General features: G+C 48.0%; 1 protein-coding gene across 2 annotated transcripts in view; it reads left to right on the plus strand.

Annotated features, from left to right (window-relative positions):
- Positions 1-3590: 3590 nt before the first annotated feature.
- LOC111156096 (calcineurin like phosphoesterase domain containing 1) overlaps positions 3591-12393 on the plus strand; it is a 100254-nt gene continuing 91451 nt past the window's right edge. The window contains exon 1 of one of the 2 annotated variants that reach the window (XM_022516703.1): positions 3591-3713. In XM_022516703.1, coding sequence (XP_022372411.1) covers positions 3644-3713 — 70 coding nt within the window. In that variant the 5' untranslated portion in view covers positions 3591-3643. The remainder of the gene's footprint in view (positions 3714-12393) is intronic. The other variant, XM_022516702.1, reaches the window with a different exon arrangement.

Here is a 12393-nt window from a genome sequence, read left to right on the forward strand (position 1 = left end):
CAGAATAATGTTTGACCAAGTATCTTGACACCAGGGGCCAGCCAATTGGACATAAAACTTCACATCACACAGTCCAACCAGAAATGACTACATCAAGCCCAGGCACTTTCCTCCAAATGAGGTATTGAGCCCTTATGCCAAGCCTACTGGCTCAAATCCTTAAACCAACCTGGCTCCTAATCCCAACCACCTTTGTCATCTGGTTTCCCAAACGTGGGCAAACAAGAAACAAGAGAAGGAGGTAGAGTGAAGACTTGCCACAGGCACATTCTAGAAACAGGGCGAAGTGAAAGCACACAGCCTGACAGTGAGGAGGCGATGGAAGATCTCTAAAAAGTAGATGGAGGAACGATAAAAGCTCAGCGGCACAGGGCCTTTGAGCGTTAAGACAAATTGTTTTACTTGCTTCATGGAGTGAGGCTACAATAGAGCCTAGTATAGCAACTGATAATCTTCATTATATATCTGGGTCTCTAAGTAACAACACATTTGGATTAGCTGTTACAAGGGGTAAGATGGAAGGAAAAGGGCCATTTTTTAAAGGGTGGGGAGGAGGCATGGTAGTCACTGGCTGATATGCTCTCCCTCTTCTCACTCCCAACCCTCACCTGTGCCTGGGGAATACAGTGGATTCTCTGTTGGCTCTTTAAAAAAATTAGCCATTTGGGGGCACCTGGGTGGCTCAGTGGGTTGAGCCTCTGCCTTTGGCTCGGATCATGATCTCGGGGTCCTGGGATCGAGTCCCGCAACGGGCTCTCTGCTCGGCGGGGAGCCTGCTTCCTCCTCTCTCTCTCTGCCTGCCTCTCTGCCTCTTGTGATCTCTGTCTGTCAAATAAATAAATAAAATCTTTAAAAAAAAAATTAGCCATTCTCCCTGTCTCAGGACAACTGGGACATCCAGATCTCATTTTAAGAGAACTATGCTCTTCATCCCCAGAGAGGTGGTTTGAGTGATATGGATAGCGCTTCTTCTCCAGGGGTGGTCCTTCTAGCTTCAGCCAGTCTAAGCACACCATTTATCTTCTGACCTTGCTTCAAGAAGGAGCACATATTCAAACTGGCATTGCAGTGATGCAAATGGATGTTTGTCGGGGAGCTTTTGAGAAAAAGATTTTTTACACCTTCTCTCTAGTGGTATCTCATGAGGGTGTGGTCTAGAATGATTGTAGCCATTCTGCTCTTGTGAAGGGGGAGCCTGGAGCTTTCAAGTGATGGGAAGGAGTCCTCTACATGGAGACTGAAGGTAAAGCCAAAATTATACAAGGCAGAGAGGATAAATGGAGAAAGTTGGATTCTTATAACATCCTATGAGCAGCTTGATCAAACCTTACCTGAAGCTGTAGGGTTTTTAATTTATATACTCCAATGGATTCCTTTTTTGATTGAACCAATTTGAACCGATTTTGAGTTATTTACTAGTACATGATACCTGACCGATAGAACACCTGGTCTTGAGAAAAGAGAATTTTGACTAGAAAAGAATGAGTTGAAGGGATAGTCTGACAATAATAATAACAATATCGACTCAGAAAAAAATGTACCAGGCATCTCGTATGTTCCAGAAACTGCCCAGAACTTCACTGACTTCTCACAAAAGCAAATGAGGTTGGTGCTATGATAACCTCATTTTAAATGAAGATGTTAAAGCTCAGAAAGATTACTTGACTTGCTCAAGGTTTGCACAGAAGGGAAATGGACTGAACAGGTCCAGCAGAACACGTCCTACTGTCTAAAAATATGCTCTTCTCATGCTGCCAGGCAGAGAGCTGCACGAAAGAGGGTATGAGCTGCAAGAGCACGGTCAGAGGAGAATGGAACCACCAATCTGTACAGTGATAGGGGAAGATGGGACAGGTAATGAGGCTAAGAGGCTGCTGGGACCCAGTGCAGGTCTGGTTCCCGCCATTATTATCATTTAGTGATTCCCATGTAGTTCTGAAGTTACTCATCATCATTACCAACAGAGCTATGCCCAACCACTGCCCAGGTTCAAATCAGGGTTATATTGTCAGGATAGCCATAATCCATTTATTCATGCAGCAGCCACAGGGGTGTCTATGCCTTAAGCACACTGCCTGGTGAGCAAGACAGTCGGGAAAGACATCAGGAAATAAATAATGACACCTGAAACAAACAAGTACACCTGTAAATAATCACCATGTGTGGTGATAGCACCAACTGTGCAAAGGGCTACCTATTTTTAAGAGACATGAACAGAGTGTTATAAAAAGAACGAGGATACCTGGTTTAAATAGGAAGAGTCTGTGCAAGTGTGGGGGGTAAAGCCTCTCCTTGGAAATGTGATTAAGTAGAGGCTTTGATGTTTAAATGGGCACATGCATCCTAAGCAGAAAGAACCATTTGTGCAAAAAGGGAACTTGATTTGCATGTTTAAGGAATCAAAAGAGGACAGTTACTGGGGGTGGGGGGTGGGTGTCTTGCAGGGTCTTGAGGCCCCCACTGCCACTTTTAATTCTTACTTTGTCTATCCCTCTTCTCTGTTTCCTGAGAATCCTCCCCTGGGCCAGATAATATGCAGGGAATAGGGATATGGTGATTAATAGTGATGATGATAATAACGCCTAATGCTCATTGAGGACCGACCATTCGTTATTAGAACTCTTGTCCAAGATTGGAGGCAGAGTCTTCTGGATGTAGGCAGCTAGCTGAGAATTTCCCAAACTTGGCAGATCAAAAGGACTCCTTAAGGAGTTAAAAGCAGACCCTTCTCCTGGAGATTTGGATTCAACAGGTGCAACTCCTCCTGGAATTTGTGTTTTTAACAACTTTGACAAACACTGGCCTAAAGCAGTGTAGCACAATGGCTTTATTTTTTTATTTTTATTTTCTTCCTTTTTCCTGGACAGATCCCAGTTTGGTTCAGTGGCAACTTCACTCCTTGGCAGTTGCCTTGTGCAAACGGCTCCACGTCTCTGAGCATCATCAGTCTCCCCTTCTGACAAATGCGGCCAATGACAGCACCATCTCCTGGCGCTGGTATGAAGATCAGGTGAGCTAAGATCCCTCGTGAACGATGACGACACTAACAGGATGATGATGAAATGCCGCGTCATCAGTTGTCCTAGATCATGGCTGGTGGCTTGGAGGACTGTCCTGAGGGAGGGCCCAGTTCTTCTGACCTCAAACGAGGGTTGTCGGATGACATACAGGAGCCCTGTTACACTGGAATTTCAGATAACAAGGCAAAAATTTGAGTGTAAGTATCTCCCAAATATTGCATGGGCTATACTTATACTAAATCATTCATCAGAATCGTTCATCAGAAATTCCAACCTAACGGGGTGTCCTGTATTTTTACCTGTGGGATGTCATAAGGCCACCCGAGGGGAAAGAAAGGGTCCCCCAGCCTGAGCCCCAGAGCACCCCTCCTGCGGATGCACGTGGGTTCCAGTCTAGGCGCTTCCACTGGCCAGGCGCCCCAATCTATCCCAGAGGGGCCGCTCACGCTTCCGCCCCGCTCAGGCAGCACCAGCGGCGCCCCGAGCGGCCGAGCCCCACGCGCCGGCCCTGCCGCCCCGCCCTGAGCAGAGGGCGCCGCCCCGAGGGGGGCAGGACAGGCCCGGCGGTTGGGTTGTGTGGCGTCCAGCCGCTCCGTCCCACGGGAGGCAGAAACTCGCTCGCCATGTCGGCTGCGGAGGCGGGGGGTGTTTTCCGCCGAGCCAGGGGCAGGACCCTAGACGCGTTTCTCTCAGGTACTGCCGGCCTGTCGCTCGGGGAGGGGATGACTTCAAGGCTGCGGAACCTTCCGCAGGGGGAACCGTCGGTCTGGGGGCGCGCGCGCCTCCAGCCGGACCGCTTCGGGGGCTGCACCCGGGGGTGGGGGATGGGGAACCTGGGGACCGCAATAGCGACCTCACCGCCCGCGCTTAGGGCTTCGAGGGGTGCTGTTGCGAGTTGGCGGCGGGGCCTCGCTGGCCGTGACCTAACTTGTCTGAGAGAGGAGTCAGGCAGCAAACTGTGCTTCAGAGGAGCCTGGGCTGCGTTAGACTTGCTTTCAGCCCTGCCTTGGGCACGTGACTCAGGAGGGCTCGGCCTCAGTTTCCCCACCTGCCCGCGGGGGACACAAACCGTGATCTTGTGTGCGGCGCTCGTCGGCGCTCGCTGCGTGTGAGATGCGGCTATTTTTATGGCGATGGTTCCCCAGGATGTGTTTTCTACTCCCCAGGCCCGCTTACTTCTAGCAAGTGGGGTCATCCCCCGGAATGTGCCCTGTGCCCATCGGGACAGCGGGGCGGGAGGGCAGCCAGGCCCGGGTCAGAGTTCAGTGCTTGGGGTTTGGCTTTAGGCCGCCTCGTGGCAGAAGTGTTTGGGTTTTTTGGTTTTGTTTTGTTTTCCTCCGGGGGAAGCGTGAACAGCTTAAAAGGATTTTTCTAACCCAGTGCCCAGCATGGGCTAAATGAAGGTTACCCGCCGAGCCCTAAGTCAAGAGGGAGGCACGTTCCTGGTTTCTGGGTCCTCCCTGGCTTTTTGCTGCTGCCTGGAGTAAAGATTCCCTCCCAGGCACTTACCAGTTTTGTGAGCCCCCCGGGGACATCACCCAGATGCCCTGCACGACCTGGCTCCTGCTCATCACCTTTCTTGCTTCATGCCTGCCATCCTACTCTTTGCCCTGTTTTCCTGCGGCGCTGGTTTTCTCCAAGGCCTTTCTTTTTCCTCAGCTCCCATAGCTGATCGCTGGGCTGATAGGGCCCTGCCTTGTCTCAACCTTCCAACCCTAGTTAAAGTTCGGCCCCTTCCGGGGTCGTCTTTTTCCGTGGCTAGGCTAATGTAAGAAGCAGGTTCCTCCTCAAGGTCTCTGTCCTAAAACCTCCTTCTTTTCTCTCTCTGCAGCTCTTGGTGGGGAGTGGCAAGGCTCTCGAAGAGCCTGTGGGAGCCCAGAAATATAGCTGTGGCAGATTTTGGAAAATACAGTCTGCAGTAGTGCCCGTTTTCTAAATATTTTAATAGGACTCCCCCCCGCCCCCAGCATGAGGTTTTTGAGATTTAATCTGTGTCGATGTAAGTAGCTCTAGTTCTCCTGGGCGATATTCTCCTGTATACCTTCTGTTGCTGGATATGCGGAGCAGCTTCCCCGAGGAAGGGGTGTGTTATCTGATGGTGAAGGATGAGTGTGAGGTCAGCAGGCCCTGAAGGGAGGAAAGAGCGCTGTGGACGGTGGGTGGGTGGAACAGGTGTCAAAGTCTGCAGCTGGGCGAGTTGGGAAAGGGAAGGATGGGGGGTTGGTGGGGGGAGTAATTGAGGAGTTTTGTCTCTAAAGAGTATGGAAGAGTTTTAAGGTGCATGCGTGAGGAAACCAGGACCCAGATCAGATTTCCATTTTGGAAGGAATCGTCTAGCAGTGGCAGTGACAGCAAAAGCATTTCTACATCGGAGGAATTTGGGGTGCAATCTGATTGCCAGCTAGAGCCCAAGAACTTGTCTTGAAGCAACATTACCATGCCCCGCCTTGTTCACTTCGGGTGTATTTATTCATGGTAGCCAGAGGTGCGGGTGATTGTGGGGAGGGCTTCTGATGGAGATTATAGGGAGGGATACAGAGGATGTCAAAACTTCTGAACCCCCTGGAGTTGCCACAGGTCTGCCAGGGGGTCCAGAGAAAAGGAGAGTCACTCTCTTGGACAAGAACAGGGAGGTGGGAAGAGAGACTGGGAAGATAAAAGGACTGGAGGCTTACCCTGCTGAGCTAGGAAGAGGGAAGGTGACCTTGGACTTCCCGTAGCAGTGGGGCCCACACCGGGTCTCCTTTCTGGGCCGAGCGTCCCCAGCAGGAATGCGTGGTGTGGGCCATTTAGCGCAGGGCAAAATTTTAGAGGCCCTGCCTTGGCGGGTCGGGCTTAGAACACCCAGTCTGGAGGGTTCATGTCCCTGGGTGCTGAAGCCCTAGTCCACTGCCAAGGTGCCTCCATTGCCCTCACCTGGTCTTCGTCAAGGGCGCATCTCTGGCAGCTTTGAGAGCTGCTTGTAGGGGGTCCACTGCCAGGCCCGGCCCTGTGGGAAGGTGAACCCGCTGGAGCTGGGAGGGAGGCTCTAGAGGCCGGGCGGGGAGAAAAAGGGAAGCCACTGGCCTTTCCCGGTCTCTCGCTAAAATACACACTGCCTGTCGGCTTTGGTTAACTCGAGCAGCATTGCCCAGAACGACAGCCGTGATAACCCTCATACACTCGCGCTCCTCGAAGCCCCTCCTGAAGTTGCGGACGTTTGTTCCTCAAGCGAAGCCTGGCAAGTGAAGGGAAGAGCGCTGTCTCAGTCTGTTCCGGCTGCCATAACCCAGCACCACACCCCCGGTGGGTTATAGACCGCAGACCCTTCTCGCAGTTCTGGAGGCTGGACGTCCAAGATCAAGGCGCCCGTGGAAGGCGTGTGTGGTGCAGAGCTGCCTGGTTCACAGACGACCATCTTCTTGCTCTGCCCTCCCACGGTGGGAGCTGGGAGGGAGCACTCTGGGGTCCCTTTCACAAGGCATTAATTCTTCTCACCACGAAGCCCTCCTGGCTTCACCAACACCACATATCACATTGGGGTCTAGGTTTCAACGTAAGAATTCGGGGGGCACACAGACATCCAGTGGGTGGTATGAACACCCTAAGACCATTTCCCCCCCGGGGACGGGTGGCAGCGACAGGACTGCGTTGTACTTCTTCAGTATCCTTAGTCATCTGTTCCCTGTTAACACTGTCGTGAGGATCCATCTGCACATGTTTATACAGAGTAAGTTGTACTTGCCTCATTTGAGAAGGTTCACATTCCTCAGGCGTGTTCAGATATTCATTTTAATTAGGCAAATTGATAATTATATTTCCTTGACACATACCCTAATCAAGCTACTTTCTCCCAGCAAATAATTGTTTTTCCAAAAAGTTGGCAACATCTGTTTCGAAGAAATTCTAAAAAAGGAGTAATATCAAGGTAAAATAGGCATCAAAAATTAACCTTTTTTAAATTTGTTTTTGGATCCTAAACTGTTCTTTTTTCCAGTTTCATTTTACTACCAGATATTTTCCCCCTTGAGGAATAGGGCTCTTCGGTGGTTTTCTTAAAAAGATGATTTCCCCGGACGTTTTAAATCTCTGAAGCTGTTTCAGAGATTTCGCCAAACCTGAATATTTCTCAGTCCCCTCTGGAAATCCTCTCACGTGGCAGAAAATAATTGGAGTCTCCAAAAAAAAAAAAAAAAAAAACTTGCCCTGTCTCTTCCAGGTTTCACCTAAGAACTCTTCTAGACATAGTAGACCTGGAAATGTGTATCCAGGTCTGAACGGGGTTGAAAATACTATAGTTTGAAAAATTGCAACAGATCAGTGAAGAAAATGAAAATGAAATAAATGCTATTAATTATGCCGTATATTTAGGCCAAACCAATCATCTCTGATTTGAGAAGGGCTTCTGTGACCAAAACAAGAATTTTGATTACTTATCCCCACCTCATCACCATCATCATCGTCAAAATTAGCATGTAAAACGTTCCCGTCCTAACATTTCTAAGAGACAACTTTTATTTTTGAGTGCCCTTTTTTTTTTTTTTGCCTTTCTCTATTTTATAACTTTATGGAGGTACCATAACATTCACTCATTTTCAGTTCACAGTTCAGTGATTTTTAATCAGTTTGCAGAATCGTACAGTGTTGGGATTTTAGAACCTTTCTGTCTCCCCCCCAAAAAAGAAACCTTGTGCCCATTTGCAGTCTGTTCTGTCTCCACTCCCTACACAGGCAACTACTAGTTTACCTCCATGGCTTTGCCTTTTCTGGGCATTTCGTATAAACGGAATCCCATAATCTGTGGTCTTTTGTGCCTGGCTTCTTTCCCGGAGCATCATCTTTTCAAGAGTTTCTCCTGTCGTAGTGGATAATCGCACTTTGTTCCTTTTTACTGAACGGTATTCCATGGTACAGGAAACCACATCTTGTTCATCCATTCACCCATTGATGACATTTGGACTTTGGCAGACGTTCCCCAACTTGGACACTGGCTGTTAAGAATAAAGCTGTTAGGGACATCCACATGCAGATCTTTGCGTGGACATACGTATCATTTCTCTTGGGTAGACACCTGACGTTGGAGTTGCTGGGTCGTATAAGTAACTACGTTTGACATTTTGAGGAACTTCCAAACTGTTTTCCGAAGCAGCTGCACCATTTTACCACCACTTGGATACGTGGGTCCACGTTTCTCTCTGTCCCCGCCAACACTTAACCACTTATCATCTGTCTTTTTGATTATAGCCAACCATCTGCGTGTGAATTGGTATCTCATTGTGGTATTGATTTGCATTTTCTTAAAGGCTAATGAAGTTGAACATCTTTTCATGTGCCCACTGGCCCTTTGTATGTCTTTGAAGAAATATCTTTTCAGGTCCTTTGCCCCATTTCTAATTGGGTCGTGTTTTTTATTGAGTTGTTAAGAGTTCTTTATATATACTGGACACAGATCCCTTATCAAATCCATGGTTTGCAAATATTTTCTCCTGTTCTGTGGATTCTCCTTTCCTTTGCTTGATAATATCCTGTGCAGCACCAGAATTTTAAATTTTGATGATTTTTCTTTTATCACTTGCACTTTTAATGTCCTAAGAAACCTTTGCCTAACCTTCACAAATTGTGAAGATTGACTTCTGCGTTTCTTCGAAGAGTGTTCTAGTTTAAGCTGATAACATTTAGGTCTAGGTCCATATTGAATTAATTTTTATGTGTGGTATGGGGTAAGGGTCTAATTATTAGAAAAAACATTCTTTTTTTATATTACAGTAGTAGAAACCTGTAGTTGGTCAATGACTAGGAAAAAATTAGCCAAAGAAGGGAATTAAAAAAAAATTACACATTCTTTTAACATTTCCTTTTAATGTAAACGATAAATGTACATTCATTTACCATTCTTTTGAGGTCGGGCCAAGGACTTGTCTTGGAGTGTTGGGTTTACAGATGGGCCTGCCATGGAGCCTTTCTTGCATAAACAACACCCATAATGAATCCTTTCCAGTTTGGGTTTTTTCCAGTGGAGTAGTCAGTTAAAAATCACTTGGAAAGCACTCCCGGGTAAAGAATTTTAGGTTTATACTTGCTTTTCCCTCTAATCTTTTACGCTTGTCTCCACAACACCTAATTCAACAGTACTTTATTTTCACGAGCTTGCCTTTTATTGAGTGTTTCCGAAGCGTCTGTCTTAGTTTTATCAGAAGCAGCCCTTTTTACAATTCATATTTCCCTGGTTTACATGTTCAATTGATTGATTGATTTAAAAATAAGCGCTAGCATGAACAGGTTCAGGGACAACTTCTGATGGATGTGCAGAACAGAACCCCTGAGGGACCTCGGGTGACAGTGCATGCCTTTGCGGAGGGTGTGGAGAGCGTTGGTGGATCTGGAGGTTTGTTAAGAGAGTGTCTCTTTCACAGAGAGGACTAACTGGTAGCTTTTTATAATTGTGAAGCATAGGATTTTTCACTTTGCCAAGCCCTCCCAATTAGTTATAGGTGATAGCACAGGGCCCTGGCAACTGAAGCCTCCGGGAGCCCGAGAACCACTCTCAGCCTCTCTCAGGACCAGGTCTGATATGTAGCCAGACAGTCAGGAAATATTTGTTGAGTGAAAGAATGCCCAAAGTCCCCATGTACCCTTGTTTAAAAGAAAAAGGAAAAAAAAAAAACCTAGTCCCACTAATGCCGGAGGTCCTTCCTCCTTTGTAAAATGAAGGCAGAGTGTTGGCTCGAGTTGTCTAAGGTGCAGTCGTGGTTTGACTTATTTCACTCGGCATCATCTCCTCCAGTTCCATCCGCGTCGATGCAGATGGTGGGTTTTCATCCTTTCTGCTGGCTGAGTAATACTCCGTTGTATACATGGACCGTATCTTCATCCATTCGTCTGTTGAAGGGCATCTCGGCTTCTTCCACAGTTTGGCTATCATGGACATTGCTGATAAGAACATTGGGGGTGCATGTGTCCCTTCTTTTCACTACATCTGTATCTTTGGGGTAAATACAATGGACTATTACTCAGCCGTCAGGAAGGACAAATACTCAACTTTTGTATCACGGATGGGACTGGAGGAGATTATACTGAGTGAAATAAGTCAAGCAGAGAGAGTCAATTATCATATGGTTTCACTTACTTGTGGAACATAAAGAATAGCACAGAGGACATTAGGAGGAAGAAGAGAAAAATGAAGCAGGAGAAATGGGAGGGGGAGATGAACCATAAGAGACTATGGACTCCAAGAAACAAACTGAGGGTTTTAGAGGGGAGAAAGGTAGGGAGATGGGTGAGCCCGGTGATGGGTATCAAGGAGGGCACGGATTGCATGGAGCACTGGGTGTTATATGCAAACAATGAATCATGGAACGCTACCTCAGAAACTAATGATGTACTGCAAGGCGACTAACATAATATAATAAAAAAATTACAAAAAAAAAAAAGATGCAGCCATGGTGATGATGGTGGCTTCATTTACATGAGGGCATCTAGACAGTTGGTAACACTTGGGTGGGAGGCAAGAAGGGAGCGCAGCTCTTCTGGCTCGTGGCCATTTGGCCTTGCTACCGGAACATACTGGAATAGGACAGAACTCTTCATCTTCTTCCCAGTCTGCTCCTTTTCCTATCTTCCCCCAACTCCTGTTCAGCCAGAAGCCCAGGAGTCAACCCAGACCTCTCCTCCTCCCCTTCTTCCCACAGCCACCTCCTTTCAACCTCCAGAGCTCACCTTGGTTTTATCCATCTGTTCCCTTCCCAGCCCCCACCACTGTGACCCCCCAGCCACCTGCATCTCTCACCTGGACAGTCCCAGCAACCTTCTGCATCCACTCTTGCCATTGGTCTGTTCCCAGGACAGCATTCAGAGCCATCTCTTTGAGACAAAAGTTGGGCCCATCATTCCTTCAACGTGGCTTTTCTCTGTCTCTCTCTTTCTCTCTCTCTAGTCTCTCATTCTTCAGGGAGCATTTTAGAAGAAACCCTTGCTCATTTTCCCATTCACAATTAGGGCCCTGTTACTTACTCCCTTCACTCATTCTTTCCTTTACGACACTTACTATAGTTTATAGTTGTGTATTTATTCCTGTGACTTTTATGCCTTTTCGTGACTCCAGACTATAAATTCCTGGAGGGCAGGAAGCCCACCCCTAGGACGGTGTCTGGCAGTGGTTGTCACTCAGTGGCCATTTGTTATAGAAAGAAATGAGTAAATGTGATCACATTTCGGTATCTGCCTAACACATTGCTTACACCATGAAGCCTCTAGACAAAACAAAACAGAAACCAAGGTATTGAATCAATCCATAGGATCCCTTGCAAACTACCCTGGGGTTCATGCACTGCTCAGAGGTGTCTGTGAAAGGAGGTTCTTGTTACCAGGTGGGTACCCTCTCCGGGCCGCATCTGCCCTGGGGAGGGGGTGCCTTCTCCTTGCATGCAGGGCCTCTGTTAGCCCAGCCTAGTACCTGCAGGGCACCTCTGCCCAGAGACAGCACCTTCTTCCACTTCTCCCCAAAGCACCATCTGGGCCAGCAGCCATCTGCTGTCTTGGCAGGGGAGCATGGCTGATGGTGGGAAACAAGTCATAGCAAGCAGCCACCCCAAAGAGGCAGACCCCAAATGGAGTTCTGCTTTGGAAAAGCAAGAGAGAGTTTCAGGAAATGTGTCCCCCCGCCCCACCCCCCCGCTGCTGTTGTCTAGAATCGCATCGGGCACAGCTGGTGATGCTGAAAGCCGCCTGGCCTAGGAGCCCTGGCCTGTCTGCCTTGCTCCTTCTCCGAAGGGTTGCAGATAACGATTTTGGCAGGTCCTTTATCCCCGAATGGCCAGCGTGGCCGCCAAGCTATGACTCAGAAGCTTTTGTGCATCTCACAAACCACCTTTGGATGCGTTTAGGCAAAGAAAAGAGAGGTTGGATGAATTCAGTTTGCTACTTAGGGAAAGCAGTATGGAGACTCTGAGGCTCTTGCTGTCGAAGTTAATTATTTGGAGGGAGGAGGGGGCCCCGAAGGGCACTATTTTTTTTTTTTTAAACAGCTTCACACACCATACAATTCACCCTTTTACGGGGTACAACTCAGTGGCACTTTGTCTGTTTACAGAATTGGGCAACCGTCACCACAGTCGCTTTTAGGACATTTTCATTACCCCAGAAAGAAGCCTGGCACCCCTTCGCTGTCATCACTGCCCTCCCCACCCCACCCCCCACCCCCACCACTCCAGCCCTGGGCAGGTGCTCAGGAATGACACTATTACATGGGGCATAAGATCTGGCAGCTTTAGGGTCAGGACTTTTGGATGGTTGGACCAGAAAGAGTCCCAGAGTGGTGAGGATTGCTTTGCTACTGTTGTTGTTGTTTTTAACCCCTAAAATAAGATTAGTCCCCGGAGGAGATGAGGGGTAGTGC

The sequence above is a fragment of the Enhydra lutris genome, unplaced genomic scaffold (assembly GCF_002288905.1).
Source record: "Enhydra lutris kenyoni isolate GAN:26980312 unplaced genomic scaffold, ASM228890v2 scaffoldscaffold45, whole genome shotgun sequence".
Taxonomy (NCBI): domain Eukaryota; kingdom Metazoa; phylum Chordata; class Mammalia; order Carnivora; family Mustelidae; genus Enhydra; species Enhydra lutris.